This window comes from Ochotona curzoniae, unplaced genomic scaffold (genome assembly GCF_017591425.1).
Source record: "Ochotona curzoniae isolate NIBS_2020 unplaced genomic scaffold, NIBS_Ocur_1.0 patch148, whole genome shotgun sequence".
In the NCBI taxonomy this organism is placed as follows: Eukaryota; Metazoa; Chordata; class Mammalia; order Lagomorpha; family Ochotonidae; genus Ochotona; species Ochotona curzoniae.
The window spans coordinates 26,342-45,876 of record NW_024466693.1 but is presented as its reverse complement, the minus strand read 5'-3'; the positions used below and the strand labels follow the sequence as shown (position 1 = coordinate 45,876).

The following is a 19,535-nucleotide window of genomic DNA, read 5'->3' as shown; positions in this document are numbered from 1 at the left end:
ATGACTCAAGTGTCTGCCTTGCATATGCCGGTTCTAGGTGCTGGTCCTATCAAGGCTGCGCCACTTTCCATCCAGCTCCCTGGATCAGAAGAGCTCCGGCCACGGCAGTCATTTGGGCAATCAGTGGACAGAAGATCTCTCTGTCTACTTCTCTTTGTATATCTGACTTTTTAATAAAAATTAATCTTTTTAAAAAATTGACTTTTCCTATCTTACAGATAATATAATTTATAAATTATAAGTAAATTCAGACAAGGTTTCTATGCATTAGATTTTTTTAACTTACCTACTAATATCATTGTTACTTAGGTCAAGCCTTTCCAAAGACTGCAGCAGTGAAATTTCATCTGGAACAGATTTTAACTTGTTATCTCTCAGTTCTAGCACAAGGATAGAATTCAGGTGTTTCAGATGCTCCGCTTTTAGTACCTCAATCTGGTTTTCACCAATATGCAATTCCTATAAAACAAAAAGTCAGATATATGTATTTCTCTATTGATATACTAGATAATGAAACTATAATTGTGGATACTCAATTTCAAATATCAAGAAACATACAGAAAAAACTCCAAATATTCCATTACATTTCAGTTAGCAAGAAAAAGGTAAAAAGTAAGATTTCCAAGAATCATCTAGCAATGTAAACATTAAGTTTACAAAACCAAACCAAAGGGGCCAGCATTGTGGCAAAGTGAGTTGAGCTGCTGCCTGTTATGCTATCATCCAAAATTGAAGTCCAGGCTGTCCTGCTTCCCATTTAGCTCCGTGCCAGAACACCTGGGAGGGTCAAGGAAGATGGCCCAGGAACTTGGGCCTCTGATACCTCTGTAGGAAAGGGACCCAGATAGAATTTCAGGTTCTTTACTAGATCACGGTGTGAGCGAGGCTGAGCTAAGCTGCAACATCTACAGGGGTATACTAGTGCCCAATTGGATTGCGGCACGAACTGGACCAGTTTGCTGTACATGCTGACATGCACAGGAACCTGGCTGGAGTTAGGCCTGGCAGTGGTTACTGGGGGTCACCACAACTAGACTTCAGTTCTTGCTGGTGTGTGTAAGGGCTAGCTAAGATGGGCTGAGCCACAGAACCTGCAGGTTTGCACAGGATATGGGTCTAGGAAAGGAACTGACCAGGTAACTACAATCACCACTGTGTGCACAGGCTGAGATGGGTGAAAGACTGAACCAGATCCTATACTGGCTAGCATGTGCTAGAGTCAGATCTGGGGTCATCTCAGGTGAGGTGTCTTGGAGGATGCCCAGGTGCATAAGGGAGACAAGATGGCCAGCTCATTTAGACCTGTAGGTTAAGTTGAGTGCCATGTCAGAAGATGGAGAACAGAACAGGCTGGACAAACTCTTTTGGCTTAGCTTTGGCTTCAAGCATCTGGGTAAGTTGATGCACTGGGGTGGACTCTGTCAGCCAATGGACCTGGGAAAGATTTTCTTAAGCTTGGAGAAATGAAATCAACATCCTAGAACTATCAAAACTTCCCAAACAATTTTCTCAAAACATTCTTCTCTACAGCTACTGATGTTTGGCAGATGGAAATACCACTTCCCTCTCTCTACCACTAGACACAGGAAAAAAGAGAAAACTGGAAGCATGTGTCCCATCCACTGTTCCCCATGTCTCAATACTCCCTACCATAATCAGTGTCCTCATGGGCATGCACTCTTGTCAACCATGTAAACATCAAAACTAAAGCATTTAAGAAAGATTATTGCTAATAATGCAATTAATGTTAGTAGCTATGCTAAAATTCTGGGAAATATAAATATAGAAAAAACACAGCTCAACAGAATAAAAAGTATACTGCCATTAAAAATGGCCTAATTCCCCTTTCAAAAAACTTATTTTTAAAATTAACTTTTGAAAAATATATAGTCATGTAATAATAAAGTAAATAATACCTTTAGTAGTTTACAAGAAGGAAATTCAGGTAGAAAACGTAGTTTATTCCTCCGCAAATAAAGCAATTCTAGTGATTCCATACCAGCCAATTCAGGAGGTATACTTTCCAAGAGATTTGAATTACAATCCAGAAGCTTTAATTCTGTAATAAACATTCAATGAAAAATTAAGTCGAAAAAAATATTACTCTGACTACATGCAAGCGCAAACAAGGTGTTAGCAATCGTTGTAATCATCTGTGGTACTGTAAACCACTATAACAAAGAGTACTCAAATATTATTAAATCTAAGAAATGTAAAGCAAGCATTTTAATTATAGAGAAAGAATAGCAAAGTTAATACATAAGTAGCATTTTTAAGATACATTTACTTATTTTAAAGGTAAGGGCTACAGTAAAACCCCAGCTGTAGGCAATTACCTAGGTTGCCTTGTACCTAGCAAGTTTTACACATCTGGGAGAAAAGCAGCCAACAGCTGGCAGGCACCGAGGGCCTGATTAATGCCAAATTTATGTTAACTATACCAGGGTGGCAGCATAGTCACCTATTCTATTCTTTATATTCTACGTATTTATCCATTTATTAAAGATAAGTGGGGGGATTTGGCACTGCGGGCTGCCAGCCCAGCTTGGGTGGGCCTACCTGAGCATAATTTAGCGCCAGGTGCCCATGTACTCCAGGGCAAAGGGACCGTGGTTTGCTCATCTCCACCTGTGGTGCCAGTATCCCATAAGGGTGCCAGATTAAGTCCTGGCTACTTCACTTCTGATCCACCTCTCTGCTCGTGGCTTTGGAAAGCAGTGCAGGATGGTCCAAGATTTTAAACCCCGAACCCATGTGGGAGACTCAGAGGAGGATCCTGGTTCTTAGCTTCAGACCAGCTCAGCTCTGACCATCTGGGAGTGAAACAGCAAAGGGAAACTCTCTCTCTGACATCCCCTCTGTTAACTCCTTCAAGCAAAATTAATATTTTAAAAAATATTTTAAAAAATCTACTTATTTTTACATAACCATATTCAAAATGATCACTCTAAATACAATTTGCATCAAATTCAAATCGAGTTTATAAAATCAGAATTTACTTTTCATTTTACTTATTTCTGCTGGCAAACTCTTCAGCTGATTACTGGAAAGATTCATTCGCACCAGACTGGATAGAGAAGAAATACCAGTGGAAATCATTGTAAGACGATTGTTTGAAAGATCCTTTTAAAAAAGAAAAACAGAATGAATAAATACATGAGCCAGTGGAAAGAGAAATAACTCCTAAAGAGGACTTCAGATTTTGAACAAATTGCATAGGAAAGACATTATTTCAAAGGTTTGTAACTCTTGTGCACCGACAATTTCACAGTGTCATGTCAATATTATTTTGGAATATCTCAAGACCTCTATTGCCCATAAAGGTAATAGATAGGCATTAGAATGAATTACTACTTCAAATGACTTTAACACAAAGGTTTCTATTAAAACCGAGACAGGATATATGTGATATTTTCAATGTGTGAATACATTTGTTCGTCTATTATTTATTGAGTACCTATAACAAATTAGGCAAATTACCAGAAAAGCCATAATGTAAATTCAAAAGCATCCGTAAGAAAAATTTTGGGGTTACAGTTGTGGTGCACCAGATTATGCCACCAATGGCAAAGCATGCATCCTGTTATCAGCATGCTGGTAGGAGTTCCACGTGCTCCCTGCGCTGGGGAATACAACAGGACCCCTTCCACACAGGATCTGGATGGAATTCCTAAGAGCTTAGTTTCAGCTTACCCCGGCCCTGGCTTTTACAGGTAACTGCTGAACCATTGAACAGAAAATCTTTGATACTCTGTCTCTGTTATGTCACTCTGCATTTCAAATAACTAAACCCAAAAACAAATAAACAAAAACTTGGAATGAAAATAAAGCTAAAAAAGTCATTTCAATTTTGAAAAAAAAAAATCTGATTTTGCTAATTTCAGCAAGATGGGTTTTTTTTTTTTTAATGTTTTAGCTTTTTTTTTTTTAAGATTTGTTTTTACTGGAAAGTCAAATCAGCTCAGCTCCAGCCACTGTGGCCACTTGGGGAGAGAACCAACACATAGAAGCTCTTTATCTCTGCTTCTCATTGTAAATCTGCCTTTTCAATAAAAATAAATCAATCAATAAAAATAAATAAGTAAACTGGACAGGAAGACTATATGTGACATATAAAAGAAGGAACTCTTAGAATGGAACTATTTTAGGTATAAGTACTAAAGACAATCTTCCCCTGTTGTGTTAAGCTATTTATAAAAAATCCTTTTATCAAACAAAGTAAGGATCAGCACTGTGGTGGAATAGGTAAGGCCTCCACCTACAAGAGTCCCACCTAGATGTTGATTCACGCTCTGGCTCCTCCACTTCAGACCCAGCTCCCTGTTAATGCACCTGGAAAAGCATTAGAGGATGGCCCAGCTGAGCCTTGTTACCCGTGTGGGGGATCCAAAGGAAGCTCCTGTGTTCATTTTGGCCAATGGGAGAGTCAATCAGAGAAAGACTTACCTGTCTCTCCCTCTGTATATATATACATCTGCCATTCAAATAAAATAAATTAGGAAAAAAAAGTCATCTTCAGTGATCCTTCTCCAAACTGTACTGCTGAACTAAAGTGGAGTTAATAATACTATAAAAACAATCTAATAAAAAGTTTCTGATAATCTCATCACAAAATAAGTTGTACATGTCTTCACTATTTTAATCATCTACACAATTTCTCAGCATGATGAAAAAATCCCACCAACCCCAAATCATAAAAAAATGTTTGAAAAACTTACTAAATCTTCTAAACTGGAAAGTTGTTCAAATCCCTCTGGTATGACAGTAAGTTCATTATGCTGGAGATACAGGTGCGTTAGATTTCTTAGATTTGTAATTTCTTCAGGAAGTTTTTTCAGTTTGTTATGGCTATTGATTGATAAAATAAATGTCAAATAATTTGGTGACAATGTTAATATATATCAAACATTCTTATTAACCAAATATGTAGACTTACTACAAAAAAGAAATACGGTTGCCAAATTTAAGTGCATTTCAAAATTAAAATTTCCAAAGTATACTTTTACTAAAATAGTAATATTATGTAATCAAATTGTAATTGCAAAGGAAACCAATCATAAAACAAGTTTTTAACTAAACATCAGTAATGTTTTGATTGCTTATAATCAATTTTTGACTTTATACATAAAAGAACTTAACAGACTTGATTTTTATACTGTATCTAGCTATTAGAATTTTGACGAAATTATGTGTATAAATGTACATTAGTTACAATCTTTTTTTTAATACTATTTAATTTTTTAATGATGTTTACATAGTTGGTTAGGGTGAACTGCAATTTTATAAAATACTCATCTTTTAAACCTAGCATTCAAGGCCAAAGTAGCTATTTGAAACCTAGCATACTATGTTAAACCTAATATATGATGCATTATTTTTGACTTGGTCTTTATTTTAATGTTAACCCTTCTGTATATTCAATTTATTATTTGAGAAGTCCCCACTCACTGAGAATGATATACTTAATGATATTTAACAGATGAATAAACTCATCCCAGGATAAACACAATCTAACCATTTACTTATGCATTCCACTCCACTGGCGCCCCATCCAGATTTCGCCAGTACCTGTGCTGCACACTAGGGGACTCATCCACATGTTTGGGTCTCAGGTGGGCAGGCAAGTAGAGTTGCAAGCTGATACGCTGATGTGGGCCAAGGGGCTCACACACGTTTGGGTCTCAGGTGGAGTTGCAAGCTAATACACTGATGTGGGCCGAGGGGCTCACACACATGCTTGGGTCCCAGGCAGGCCGAGGGATAGGGTTGTAAGATGGTATGGCATACTGGTGAACTGAGTCTTGGGACCTGGGCAAGCACTTGGGTCCTGTCAGGGCAGCCAAGCTCCAGGCCAGCAGGCTACCTGCTAAGAGACTAGGCTGGGAAATCAATGTGTTCCATGGACATGGGGTTGAAGATAGCTTAGGGAAGAGGATATAAGGATGTGCAGGAGGATGTACTACTAGGAGAGTTCATTACATGGAAATAATAACTTCTGGGGGGACATCCATCAAGCTGGCCACTGTACTTGCAGTAGGCAAGGAAGCTGAGACCGAGCAGTGTGGATAAAAGAAAACTGGAGACCCTTCTGGGTCAGACCAATGCACTTGACCACATGGGAGTTAGGAGCTGGGATAGCCAATACTAACCACCAACAACCACACTCACCAGCATACACGAAAGCTAGGCTGGTGTGTGTGTGAGGGTGCGGTGCATACTTGGTAGGGCTAGACCACAGTATCTACCACTGGAAGTCAGAACAGAGGATGAGTCACATTAGGCTAAGCCATGACACTAACATGAAAGAACTGGGTCTGGGGGAAGATTCTGTAGCAAATTTGTGGCTCACCACTGAAGGACCGCGAAACCTGCTGATTTGCTTGAGGCTGGGGGCAGTGACAGGCTGAGCTAGGCATGACCACAGAACTCAACAACAGTTGTGGGAACTGGGGATGGAAACAGGCTGGGGTGATTCAGGCTGTGCAACCATCAGGCACAAACAAGAATTGGGTGTGGGGTGGGCCAGGCTGCAACATCCACCAACACACACAAAGACCAAGATTGGGCAGCAGATTGTGCCAGGTTGCTCCGGCCAGCAGAGCCAGTAACGTGGACACGGAGAGGGCCTGGGGATGAAGCACCGACGGAGACCAGTGATGGTGGAAGTCTCTGCGAAGTCTCCCTTTACTGCTCCTTCACCTCTCCCTATATACTCTTCCCCCCACATCCTCATTTAGCAGGATATTGGATACAGGTAAGTCCAATTAGTCTAAGTGTTTTTAGCCACAAGCCCAGTTCCTGCTCCTGCCCAGGCTAAGGAGCACTATTCAACTCCTTAGCCCACAACACCAGATAAGGTCCTAGCACCTGAAGGCAAATGTGAAATCCAGGTCTGGGAGTGGGCCTGGTAGGGGAACTTGAGGAACTCCCCTGGTAGGCTGCAACTCCTACTGGCCAGCATGAGAGTCAGGGCTGGGTGTGGGCAAGGCTGGACAAGGCTATTCAACTTGTTGGCAGGGTTATAGGTTGGGTCAAGGGGAAGACTGGGCAGGACCAGGTCAAACCATCAGACACAGCCACACACAGGAGGCAGAATGGGGTGTCGGGCATGCCAGGCTAGACTATCACATGGATCGGTTTGCACAAAAGCCATGGATCAGTACAGGTTAGGCAAAGCTAGACTGTAGCACCAATCAGCGAGATTCAAGACTGGCACGGGGGCAGGATGAGCTACAAAACCGATTAGCCTATATGTGAGCTGGGTTAGGGGGAGAGCCAGACTGGGCTAACCAAGTGTACCCACTAGTGCATCCATGAGCCAGAGTAAATGAAAGTTGGTCAGGCTTTGCCGTAGCATCAGCTAGCAAATGTCAGGACTTGGGAAAATCCTGTCAGGCTAAACCACACTACCACCTGGAAAGTGCAGACACAGGGCTGGGAGTAGGCCTAGAAGGGAAAGTCTGGGCACACCTCTAATTGGTTGCAGTGCCCACCAGTGAGAATGAAAACTAGCACTGGAGGTGTGCCTGGATGGACAGGTGGTAATCCCTGCTGGTTTAAGTGTGGGTTAGATACAGAGGTCATTCAGGCTAAGCTAGGCTGCAGGACCCACTGGTGTATGTAAGAGCCAAATGGGATGCGGGACAGACTGGACCAGACATACTGGCATGCACAGGAACTAGGGTTGTGGCTAGGTCTGGTCGGCATTATTGGGGGTTGCCCCAACTAGGCTACAGTTCCCACTGGTGTGCATGAGGTTCAAGTGTATTGTGGGCAGGCTTAGGCTGGGCTGTGCTTTTTCATGAGATGGAAATGGGAACAACTGACCTGGGTGACTGCAACCATCAGTGTGTATGTAGGCTGATATGGGTGACAGACTGAGCTGGAGAATGAACTAGTAGGCACACACAGGAGTTAGGTCTGGGCACACCACACCACAGGTGAGGGTTCTTTGGGAACCCACCCAACCAGATCACTGGACCAAAAACTCCAACCATGAGGAAAATCACAGGAGCTGCTGTCCAACTGCGGTGCATGTGTCAGAACTGGCCTTCTCAGTTGCTGAAGCCTGTGTAGTGGAAAGCATGCCAGATGCACATAGGGGACATAACAACCAGTTCATTGAGGCCTGCAGAGAACATCTAGTACCATGGCAGAGGATGGAGGGCAGAATAAATTGAACAACTCCCCAGCCAAGCTATGACAGCAAGTTTTTCGGCGAGTGGAGACTCTGAAGTAGACCATGGTAGCCAATGGACCTTGAAAGGATTTCCTAAACCTTGAAGCAATTAAATCAACAGCACCTCAGAACTATTAAAACCAATTAAGCAGTACCCTCAGAACATGCTTCACCTCAAAAACCCTAGGATGACACCGAGTGCCCATCCCCTATCACCAAGTACTGATGCAATTAGGGTGCTGGGAGCAGCTCTCTTCCCTTGTCCCCCAGCTACAAGAAGAAAAAAATTAGAAGCAGTGTCTCTTCTACTTTGCCGACATTCTTCAACCCTGATCAGGGGTCCACATGGTATACATCTATCTATACTATGTAAACATCATCAAAAATATATTTATGTAAAAGAAAAAAGGAATTCCACTCTACCCTCATGGCACATGAAGTTACTTCATGAATAGCAACAAGAAAATAGAAATGTTAAGACCCTATGATAACCCTAAATTAAATGAAAATAAAAGTAGTTCTAACAGGGCCCAACACAATGTCTTAATGGCTAAGTCCTCTCCTTGCATCCAGTGGGTTCCCATATTGGTGTCAGTTTGTGTCTTGGGTATTCCCCTTCTCATCCAGCTCCCATCTTGTGGACTTGGAAAGCAGCACCCCAAAGCCTTGGGACCCTGCACCCAAATGGGAGACTAAGAAGATGCTCCTGGCTCTGGACCAGCTAAGCTCCTGCCATTGTAGCAACTGTGGAGTGAACCAGGGGATGGAATATCTGTTATCTCTTCTCTCTGTAAATTTGCCTTTCCAATAAAGAACAAATAAATCTCTAAAAAAACAAAAGTACGGCCCGGCACAGTAGCCTAGCAGCTAAAGTCCTCAGCTTGCACATACTGGGATCCCATATGGGTGTCAGTTCTAATCCCGGCTATTGCTCAAATATTGGGATCACTGAGCCACTCTTGGGAGACCTGGTTTGAGGTCAGGGCTCATGGCTTCTGCCCAACCAAGCCCTGGCTATTCCAAGTACTCCATCAACAGATGAAAAGCCTTCCTTTTTCAGTATCTCTGCCTTTCAAATAAGCAAGTAAATCAAACTTAAAACACAAATAATCCGAACATTACAACTTGAAACATCTATCTTGCTTTAACTATGCCATGAAAAAATAGACTATAATCAGAAAAAAATCTTATTAGATATACATCATTGTCACAATAGAAAAAAGGTTACATCTTACCTGACATTAAGTTTCTGAAGGTTTTCTAACTCGCTTATAGCAGAAGGAAGAGATTCCAGCTGATTATCATGTATCTACAATTATTAAAAGATGAAGTTGATATTCTTACAGCAATATTAGTTTTGCCATCGCAGAAAAATTTATTCACCGATAACCACCGTTTTCCTAATTCAATCGCAATGATTTAGGCTACTAGTAATTTTAACAGTGTCTACAAGGGAAAAGGGTAGGAACGTTTGGTGCAGTAACTGTAACTGCTTGGGATGCCCACATTTCAACAGAATGTTCCAAGTCCCATCTCTGCTTCCAATCCAGCTTCCTGATAACGCGCATTCTGGGAAGCAGTACATGTTAGCTCAAGCACTTGGGTTCCTGCCCCTTAGTAGAGAATGGCTCTGCACTGGGCCAGAAGCAAGTACTATAGGGCATTTGAGAAGTGAACTAGTTCATGAACTCTCCTCTTTCTCTATGTGTGCTTACAAATAAAATGAGTTAAAAGAATAAGTTTTTAAAAATTGAGTTTGAAATCAAACTGCTCAGAAATCATAAAGTGATAAAATATAAACTAAGCGTTACTGGCAATGGACTGTGCCAAACCCTGTACGGGCATGCAGAAACAAGAATCAGGTCTGGGATCACTTCAGACAGTTTCTTTAGGGATCCCTCCAACTGAACTGCTGATCTCAGAATCCCAACCATGAAGAGAAGTGCAGGTTCCATGGTCAGCCATGGAGTGCATGTGTCAAAGTTGAGCCTCCTCAACTTTGATGGAACAGTAGATCACATATCCAGGTGTACATGGAGGATATGGCAGTCCATCGGAACCCGCAGAGGACACCTGGCACCACAACAGAGGACAGAACAAATCTATCATCTACTTTAGCCAAGTGTTGTTAGTGCAAATGTGGGCAAACGGAGACTTTTAAGATGGACTATGTCAGCCAGTGCATTCTAGAAATTTCACCGTGCTTGGAATGGTGAGATGGGCAACAATTTACAACTGTTGAACTATCAAAACCACTTGAGCAAGACCCTCGGAGCATGCTCCACATAGGAGACCCTGGTATGGGTGGGAAGCTGGTGGGGCTTCTCCCTTTATCTCCCCCCTTACTCCAGATACAGGGGGAAAAAAAGAGAATGTGGAAACAATGGTGTTACCCATTTTCTTAATAGCCCTTGATGCTTTGTGCCCTAATCAACTATGTTAAGATTGTCAAAATAATTAAATATTTTTAAAAGTAAAAAAAAAAAAAAAAAAAACACACAACACCTACCTCATTGAGTAGAGTCTGACTTTAAATAAGAGCCAAGGGAATTAGAAACCATAATCCTCTGATGATAAGATTAACTCAACATACACAAAAATATTCTCATGTGTTCACAAACTCTACTCCTCTTTCAGGTAAAGAAATCTGAGTGTACTGATTCATTCCATCCTATAGATGCAAAAAATAAAAGCTTGCCTAGAAATTTCACTAATTTGGATCCAACTTTTTCACAAAGGAATTGGAGGGATTTTGATATTGCTAAGTCAAGTCTGTAAATCCACAAATGAACTACTGTTCACTTATTCCACCAATCTTGGTGTATCTACACAGTAACCAGAGACTAAAAATAGAGTCACTTAATAAAAACATTGAAATTTGAGTAATTTAAGTCAATGACATTGCAGGCATGTTACAAAAGAAAACTTGCCCTAAGTGCTGAATGTGATTTAATATGTATAATAGCAGTAACGATTTATAAAAAATGAAATAAAGATAAGCAAAAGCAACCACTTGTTATATACTGATTTTATTTGTATGCATTATTCTAATTATAATTAGTTTATTTAATTCTAATAATACATTTTAAAAACAAGTGGTAGACTTATTCTTTATTTGTATGAATACAAACTAAGATGTGGAGATATGACATTCCTAAAGACACAAAGCTAACATCTAGCAATCAGAATTTGATGTTCTCATGCTGTACTCTAAACTATTCTGCTGTGTTTAACATAGTAATTTGCTATTTACAACTAGGTTACACCAATTTAACTTGGAAAGTTTTCTGATCATTTAAGCTTTCATTGTCTTTTCAAGTAATATTTACTCGTATTTATAGTCAGTCAACTTACATCAAGAACTGTCAATGCAGGCAGAAGTCGGAGGTCATCTGCAAGTGACTGAAGGTTGTTGTTTGATAATATTAATTTGGTCAAATCTGTCTGTTCCCACCATCGTTCAGTAGCACTGAATGAGAGATTCTGGTTAGCTTCTTCAGGAATATCCACATTTATTCTCCAGACACACTGAGGTACTATTTCCATCACCACCGTACCAAAACAAAACAAAACAAAAAAGATGCACGTGACTTATTTTTATAAGAGCTATGTACTTCTGCAAGTAAAAATTCAAATAAGTCATAACTAGAGTGAAAGCTGATTTTATTCAAAAATTAATATGTAGTACATATTTTATGTAACAGATATTACTTTCAACATCATTCACTGTATTTATTAAGTGCATATTCTCTCCAGTAAATTTCCCTTGATATATAAGGCAAACGATGGACTCTACCATTATCCTAACAGAATAACAGAAAAGGCACAGAAATCAACATTTATATGGAGCATTATAAAAAAATATACACTGTGGCTCAGAAAAGGCTGGCAAGAATAGCTAACACAGATATTAGGCAATCTCTTTGTATTCTAACTCCTTTAAACTTCACAACCACTCTGAGATAGGAGGTATTACAATTCTCATTTTGGAAGTCAGAAAAATGGGACACAAAGAATATAAAATTTACCCAGGTTTTCACAGCAACGGATACCAGAGATAAGATTCAAACCCAGGTAAAACAATGCTGTCTTGTCTCTTCATTATTATCTGGGTGGGATATCTAAATTTGGTAGCTACCCAGTATTTTACAACATGATTTTATTTCTCACCCAACCACACAAAACTATATTGTTTAATTTACCCAATGACAATTTCTACAATAACAAGTAAGACTGTTCAAGTTGAATAAGACTTACATTTTCATTTTAAAAAAACTTGAAGCTCCAGGAAAAAGCTTACAATAGTATCATAGCCAAATTATTTTAAGTAGACTTTGATTTATTAAAAACAGTAAGCCTCTATAGAGACAATGTGTGGAATTTGATCTGGTATCAAACAAGGAAAATATAGTTTTTCCTAGCTTAGAGTAAAATCACCATAAATTTTATCTGTTACTTTTATATTACTTTGGTGTGTTGGTACAGATGGTAAAATAGGGACAAGAACCACACACACCATGTAGCAATTAGACTGAAAGCTGGTCATCACCAAAAAGTCTACTGGATGGGCCCGGTGCGGTACCCTGGCGGCTTAAGTCCTCGCCTTGAATGTGCCAGGATCCCATGTGGGCACCGGGTCTAGTCCCGGCAGCTCCACTTCCCATCCAGCTCCCTGCTTGTGGCCTGGGAAGGCAGTGGAGGATGGCCCAAAGCCTTAGGACCCTGCACCTGCATGGGAGACCCGGAAAGAAGTTCCTGGATTCTGGTTTCTTGATCAGCGCAGCACCGGCCATTGTGCTCACTTGGGGAGTGAGTCATCAGGCGGAGGATCTTCCTCTCTGTCTCTCCTCCTCCTCTGTTTATCTGACTTTGTAATAAAAATAAAATAAATCTTTAAAAAAAAGTTTACTGGAATAGGAACACAAATATTTGCCTGAAACTAAAATATATATATATATATATATAAAGTAATACAAACATTAAAAACCATATTGTATAACTTGTATAATATGCTTAATTTTATCCCTAATTGCTATACATATACACATCAAGGTAATTACAACTAAAGAACAATGTAACAAGTATCTTTATGAGATAGAGAAAGCACAGAGATCTGTACATAAAAAAGCACCTGCTGCACTAAACAAAAATATTTTATTTTTATTATTTCAGACGTTTTTATAGACAAAACTTCTTTATAGGAATTACCAAAGATAGATAATTACTAATATTATACTGTCACTGGACATATATCTATGTCCCATAGACAGTAACTTATTCCTTTCCCCATTACTTATTTGTGACAAATCCCGATTTCTTCAAGGGCTTAAACCAAATTCACTTCTTTCAGTGAACAGAAAGAAAGAAAAATCAGAAAAAGTACTAATACCAAATATAGTCAGTTCCTTTAAAAGGTCAATAAAATTGATAAAACATTAGCTGGACACAGGAAACAGAACAGAAACAAATTAGGACAATCCAGAATCAAAGTGAACTTGACTACAAACTAAGAGAATATAATATTATGAACTTCATGCCACAAACTTCAACATCTTAAAACATTCACATTGCTTGAAAGGAAAAAGTACAACCATAGAAAAACTGAGTTTCTGGGCCTCTATTAAAGAATTAAATTGTCTATTTAAAACATTCTGGGGCAAATATTTGGTATAGCAGTTAAGACAGTGCTTAGGAAATATAACATCCAACAGAATGGCTGGTGTTAGGTTCTGGTTCCCAAAAAACACTAGAAAAAAGATTTCTTTCCATTTGGGGAATATATTACTTTTTTGCACACTTACACAAATGAAGACTCAGAAATCAGTTGATGGTGGAGAACTAGGAGAAGATATTTTGAAATGAGTGGGTGAGACAAAAGAAATCTTTTAAAATATTTAAAATAGTCCTTTTACTCAAGGACATAAGATATGTATGGGCACTGGAACTATAAGAACAACAGACTTAAAAATCTTAAAAATGTTTAGACAATTTCATAGAAAGATCACTCATGACATATAGTAACAATTGTTCCTTAAGGCAAGAGGAAAAACCATACTCAATCCCCACTAGGATCCATTCTCATTTTCTGAAACACTATACATACATTAACGTGTGATATACAATAGGACATCATCAATACACTGCCAATGTAAAAGTTATGACCTAATGCTCTGGCTTAAATTGTTCAATCCATCAACTTGGTAAGTAAACTAATAGAGTTGGAGCCCAATTTCTTTATAAGAGGACTCCAGTGAGACCTCAATGTCTAACAATAATAGTACAGGTTGAGTACTCCTTATCTGAAATGATTGGGACAAGAAATGTTTCAGATTTTGGAATTTGTGACTTTGCAATATTTGCATAGACACAGTTTAGCATTCTTTTTTTTTTTTAATTGGAAAGGCGGATATACAGAGAGGAGAGACAGAGAGGAAGATCTTCCGTCTGATGATTCACTCCCCAAGTGAGCGCAACAGCTGATGCTATGCTGATCCGAAGCCAGGAACCTCTTCCTGGTCTCCCACATGGGTGCAGGTTCCCAAAGCTTTGGGCCTTCCTCTGCTGCTTTCCCGGGCCACAAGTAGGGAGCTGGAAGGGAAGCAGGGCTGCCGGGATAGAACCGGTGCCCATATGGGATCCCGGGCATGCAAGGCGAGGACCTTACCCACTGCGCCCCGGCGCTGGGCCCAGTTTAGCATTCTTATTTGAGATAACAAGATAATTCAGATTAAGGATGCTCAAACAGTATAACGAGTATTTCGTAGGTTCAGGATAATACTAAAATAGCTTAGCCTTAAAATGTCACTCACTGAAGTGTATACATAATTATGAACACTTTGCAAGAATAAATAAGAGATCACCAAGGCTGGTTTTGTCAGGGTACCAGGTTCAACTGTCACTTGCGAAGCTGCCATCCCTGAAGTACCACTTTGAATCCCACCTATTCTGCTTCCAATCCAGTCTCCTGCTAAATATTTAGGCCTTTGCCACCCATGTAGGAGACCAGAAAGGAGTTTCCAGCTCCTGGATGTGGCCTGGACTACACCTTACTGTTTGTACCACTTGAAATATGAACCAGTAGAGGGAAGCATCTAGAGGTCTATTTTTTCAAATAGATAATTTTTTAAAAAGAGGAAAAAGAGATCAAGCTGTAATATAAAAAATCAGTGAAAGCTAGTTGATAAACATTACCATGTACTCAAGTTTATTCACATACATGAATGGCCTCCTTACATTCAAAAATGAATTCTATATTTACAAACCACAATACGGTACTCTCACGTCTAAAGTTTAATAAAGAAACACATGCACACATGTACATCATAAAATTAATTATATGGAATTCATTTTTTTAAATGTGGCATTGGTAATAACATAATACATATCTCAACAGGCAGAGATAGTAAAATTTAAAACAATTTTTCTATTTAATCAAAACACAGGATTTTAAAACAACCATCTAGTTCAACAAATAGAATTGCAAACAAAATTCCCTAGATTTCAGCACACGAAAAACTAATGGCTTGGAGCTAGCAAAGTAAGTTTGAGTCTCGAGTGCTCCACTTTTCAATAAACTGCCTGCTAATGTGCCCTACAAAGCAGTGGAGGACAGCCCGACTACTCGGTTCCTGTCACCCATATAGGAGCTTTGGACAGAGGTCAGGGCTGCCACTGCGGGAGTTGGGGTGTGGATCAAGAGGATGCAAAGTATTTCTCTTGTGAAAGCTAATTATCAATCAGTATCAATCTCCTTCTCAAAAGATAACTCTCCTCATCTCAGCATACATCTTTCTCCCCTTCAAATATTTCAGCAAATATTATATAAAAAAAGAACTTTGCATATTAAGATTCTTTAATATAGGCACTTGCCTCTTGCTGGTATATTTAAATAAAACTAGCTGGATTTAACAACGTAAATATCTGAAAACAATTTTTCCTCTAATTGTTATTTAAACGTTCTGTGTAATCTTGGCTCACAATTTAGAGGATCATGAGTTCTATTAACCACCCATCAAAGCAGAATCAAGCAACACAGCAAGCACAGTCAATATCTGGTTCTATTCTGTCCTAAATGAGACACATTTCATAAATGCCTAAAACAGTGTCTTTTCTTCAGTGCATAAATGGAAGCTACCTCAAAAGCACTCTGTTCAAGGAAAGACAGCCTTACACTCACATTTCCCTCCTGACATGGTGTCCAAACTAACCTACTTTGTTTAATCAACTACCCACTTAGAATTTACCTTTTAAAGTGCAGTTGTGTACTTTCCATTAGAATTTATAGCAGTCGTTTAAACTTTGTCATAAATTTCACTTACATTTTAGATGAAACACTCAAAGTCACTGCTACAGAAACCCACCTTCAATACTTCCTTTACAATTCTGTTTCTGAACCAATAAAACACAGCTGCAGTATTTAGAATTAACTGTTGATACAGTTTCAGGCTGCTGCTCGTAAAGAGTTGTCACTTAGCATGATCAGCATACTTAAATTGTTCGCTTTAGTTATTCCTGTTTGGGAATATCTTTCTAAATGAAAAACTGAAAATTGCTGACAGCATTTGATTGTTTAAATGTACCATCAGAATCACCCAGCACTGTAGCCTAGTGGTTAAAACCCTCCTCGCCTTGTATGTGTTGGGATCCCATACGGGTGCCAAGTCCATATCCCAGTTGCTCCACTTCTCATCCAGCTCCCTGGCCTGTGGCTTGGGAAAGCAGAAGAATCACTAGGCAATTATGAAGCACTGATAAAATCAGGTTTTTCAAGGACAGAAAAACACCCAAATAAAAGTCAGAAAAGACTCACAGTGACTCTAAATTTGTTAAAAAGAATGCATATTAAACATAAATATATGTGCAAAACAACTTTAGAAGACTCACCGTTATAGGACAGTTATCTTAATTTTTATGCTTTGATAAATACTTCTATTCCTTCTACAATAAAAATATGCTTTTAGAAGTTAAAAACAAATATTTTCAACACATGAAATCTGCATGAGAAAGGGATCAGTAACCCTATATTTGCAGCAGCACAATCAACAATAGCAAATACATGGAAACAATCCAGATGTGTGTCCAAAGAAGAGTAACGAAACTGTGGTACATCTACTCAATGAAGTATTACTCAAATATTAAGAATGAAATTATACCATTTACAACTAGGTGGTCCCAACTAGAGACCAATATACTTAGTGAAATGAGTCAATCATAAAAGAACAAATACCATACATTCTCTCTAATATAAGGAAACCATCAATGGAAAATGTAATTTTAATAACCCAATCCACACTGTGTGGTTTTTTTGGGTTTTTTTTTTTTTTTGGCTGCATCCCATGTGTTTTGATGTTTTTTATTTCATTTTCATTTATTCCAAATATTTTCTTTTCTCTTGTCGAATTCATCACTGGCTCATGGATTACACGGTGGCATCATTATTCATAAGAGACTTCTGTGTTTTCTTTTTGTCACTTATATGTTGGTTACTCAGGGACTCGTTTTTTCAAGGTGCTGTAATTTGTTGTTGTGGCTGTTCTAATTCATACCAGTTGTTGACCTTATTTCATGGCTTCTCATTTATGGAAATGTATAGTGATGGAGTACTGGGGTCTACCATATCCAGATGTGGGAGTATAATGCAACATACATTCCTGCTTCCAAACAAAAAGATGGACTCCCAATGAAACTGTTGGAAATGTACAGACAATGGGATGCTGGACTGTCTGACATTGTCTGTACCAGCAATGTCAGGGCACACTTAAATAAGAGACTGATGGAATTATGACTCCTTATGAAGGACTATACTATTGTAGCAACATGGAGAAAATCTGTCAGGGAGTGGGAGTTTGGAGGGGAATCTCAATCTATACGAAATTGTACCACAAAATTTAAAAATTCAAAATAAAAACATAACAAAAAAATATTTTCAAAAACGTATACAAAAGGAAAATGTCTAAACACTCTGAAAACTACCGAAATTTTAACTTTAAGTAAAAAATAATATCCTGAAGACTATTCTGTCTAAATAGGTTTATGTGCTTGCCCTTTATCACTGATGAACTAGACTTGGTACCAGTTAACAATCCTGTCAGAATAATACAACATCTCACTAACCTTGCAGCATTTCCATTAAAAGGATCAAACTTGGGGCCAGTACAAATGGCTCAATGACTAAGTCTTCACCTTGCAAGCACCTGGATCCCATATGGGTACCGGTTCATGCCTCAGCTGCTCCGCTTCCCATCTACCTCCCTGTTCAAGGCCTTGGAACACAAAAGCAGATGGCAAAAAGCCTTGGGATCCTGCACCTGCATGGGAGACCCAGAAGCTCCTGGCTCCTGGTTTCAGATCAGCTCAGCTTTGGCTTCTGTGGCCATCTATGGAGTGAACAAGCAGATGGAAGATCGTTTTCTGTCTCTCCTTTCCATAAATCTGATCTGCTTTCCAATAAAAATAAATAAATCCTAAAAAAAAAAAAATAAGAGGAAGAATCAGTTGAAGGATGTGAGAATAATCAACAGAATTCAGCAGGTGTTGTGGCATAGCCGCACATACCTTAAGAGTGCCTGTTATCATGTCCTGTTCCTGCTATCTTTTCAGCACCCTGCTACTGTGTGACCTGCCATGCAGCAGGCAATGTTTCAAGTAACTGGGTGCCTGCCTCTCACAGGAGTTCCTGCCTCCTGTCTTTTCCTGGTCCAGCCAAGACTGTTATAGGCATTTGCTGAGTAAACTGGTGAATAGAAATATCTCTGTCTCTCTCTTGTCTTCGTACCTGCCTGCCAAATAAGTAAGTACATAAAGCACACCCCACCAAAAGAAACATTTTAAAAAAATAAACTGTTACTGTTTATCATCATAAATATCAGAATTTGACTTTTTTTCACATAGACATGACAGTGGTTTACAAATTCTTCAATTTGACCATGTGAATATGAAGGAGAATTGGAATATAAAATAAAAATTTGTTTTATCAGAAAAAATAACCTTCTGCACTTACTTTGACCATATCAAAGTACAACTAGCTTTTGCATATTCTTTTCTTTAAAGACTTATTTATTTTATGGGAAAGGCTGATACACAGAGAAAGATCTTCCATCTGCTGGTCCATTCCCCCAACTGGCCGCTATGGCCAGAGGTGAGCCAATCCAAAGCCAAGAACCAGGAGCTTCTTCTGAGCCTCCCATGCAGATGCAGAATCCTAAGGCTTTTAGGCCATCCTCTACTGCTTTCCCAGCCACAAGCATGGAAGTAGACGGGATGTGGAGCAGCTGGGATAAAAAAACAGCACCTTTATGTGATCCTGCAGATGTAAGCTGAAGATTTAGGCACTAGGCTATTGCACGGAGCCCTACAT

At 39.2% G+C, this 19,535-nt stretch overlaps 1 protein-coding gene across 1 annotated transcript in view; it reads right to left on the bottom strand.

Annotated features, from left to right (window-relative positions):
• LOC121166500 (leucine-rich repeat-containing protein 40-like) overlaps positions 1-19,535 on the bottom strand; it is a 59,738-nt gene that overhangs the window by 23,846 nt on the left and 16,357 nt on the right. Inside the window, exons 2-7 of the mRNA XM_040995665.1 lie at positions 11,534-11,715; positions 9,415-9,488; positions 4,719-4,848; positions 3,000-3,123; positions 1,917-2,059; positions 287-459 (exon numbers count right to left, since the gene is read on the bottom strand). Coding sequence (XP_040851599.1) covers positions 287-459; positions 1,917-2,059; positions 3,000-3,123; positions 4,719-4,848; positions 9,415-9,488; positions 11,534-11,715 — 826 coding nt within the window. The remainder of the gene's footprint in view (positions 1-286; positions 460-1,916; positions 2,060-2,999; positions 3,124-4,718; positions 4,849-9,414; positions 9,489-11,533; positions 11,716-19,535) is intronic.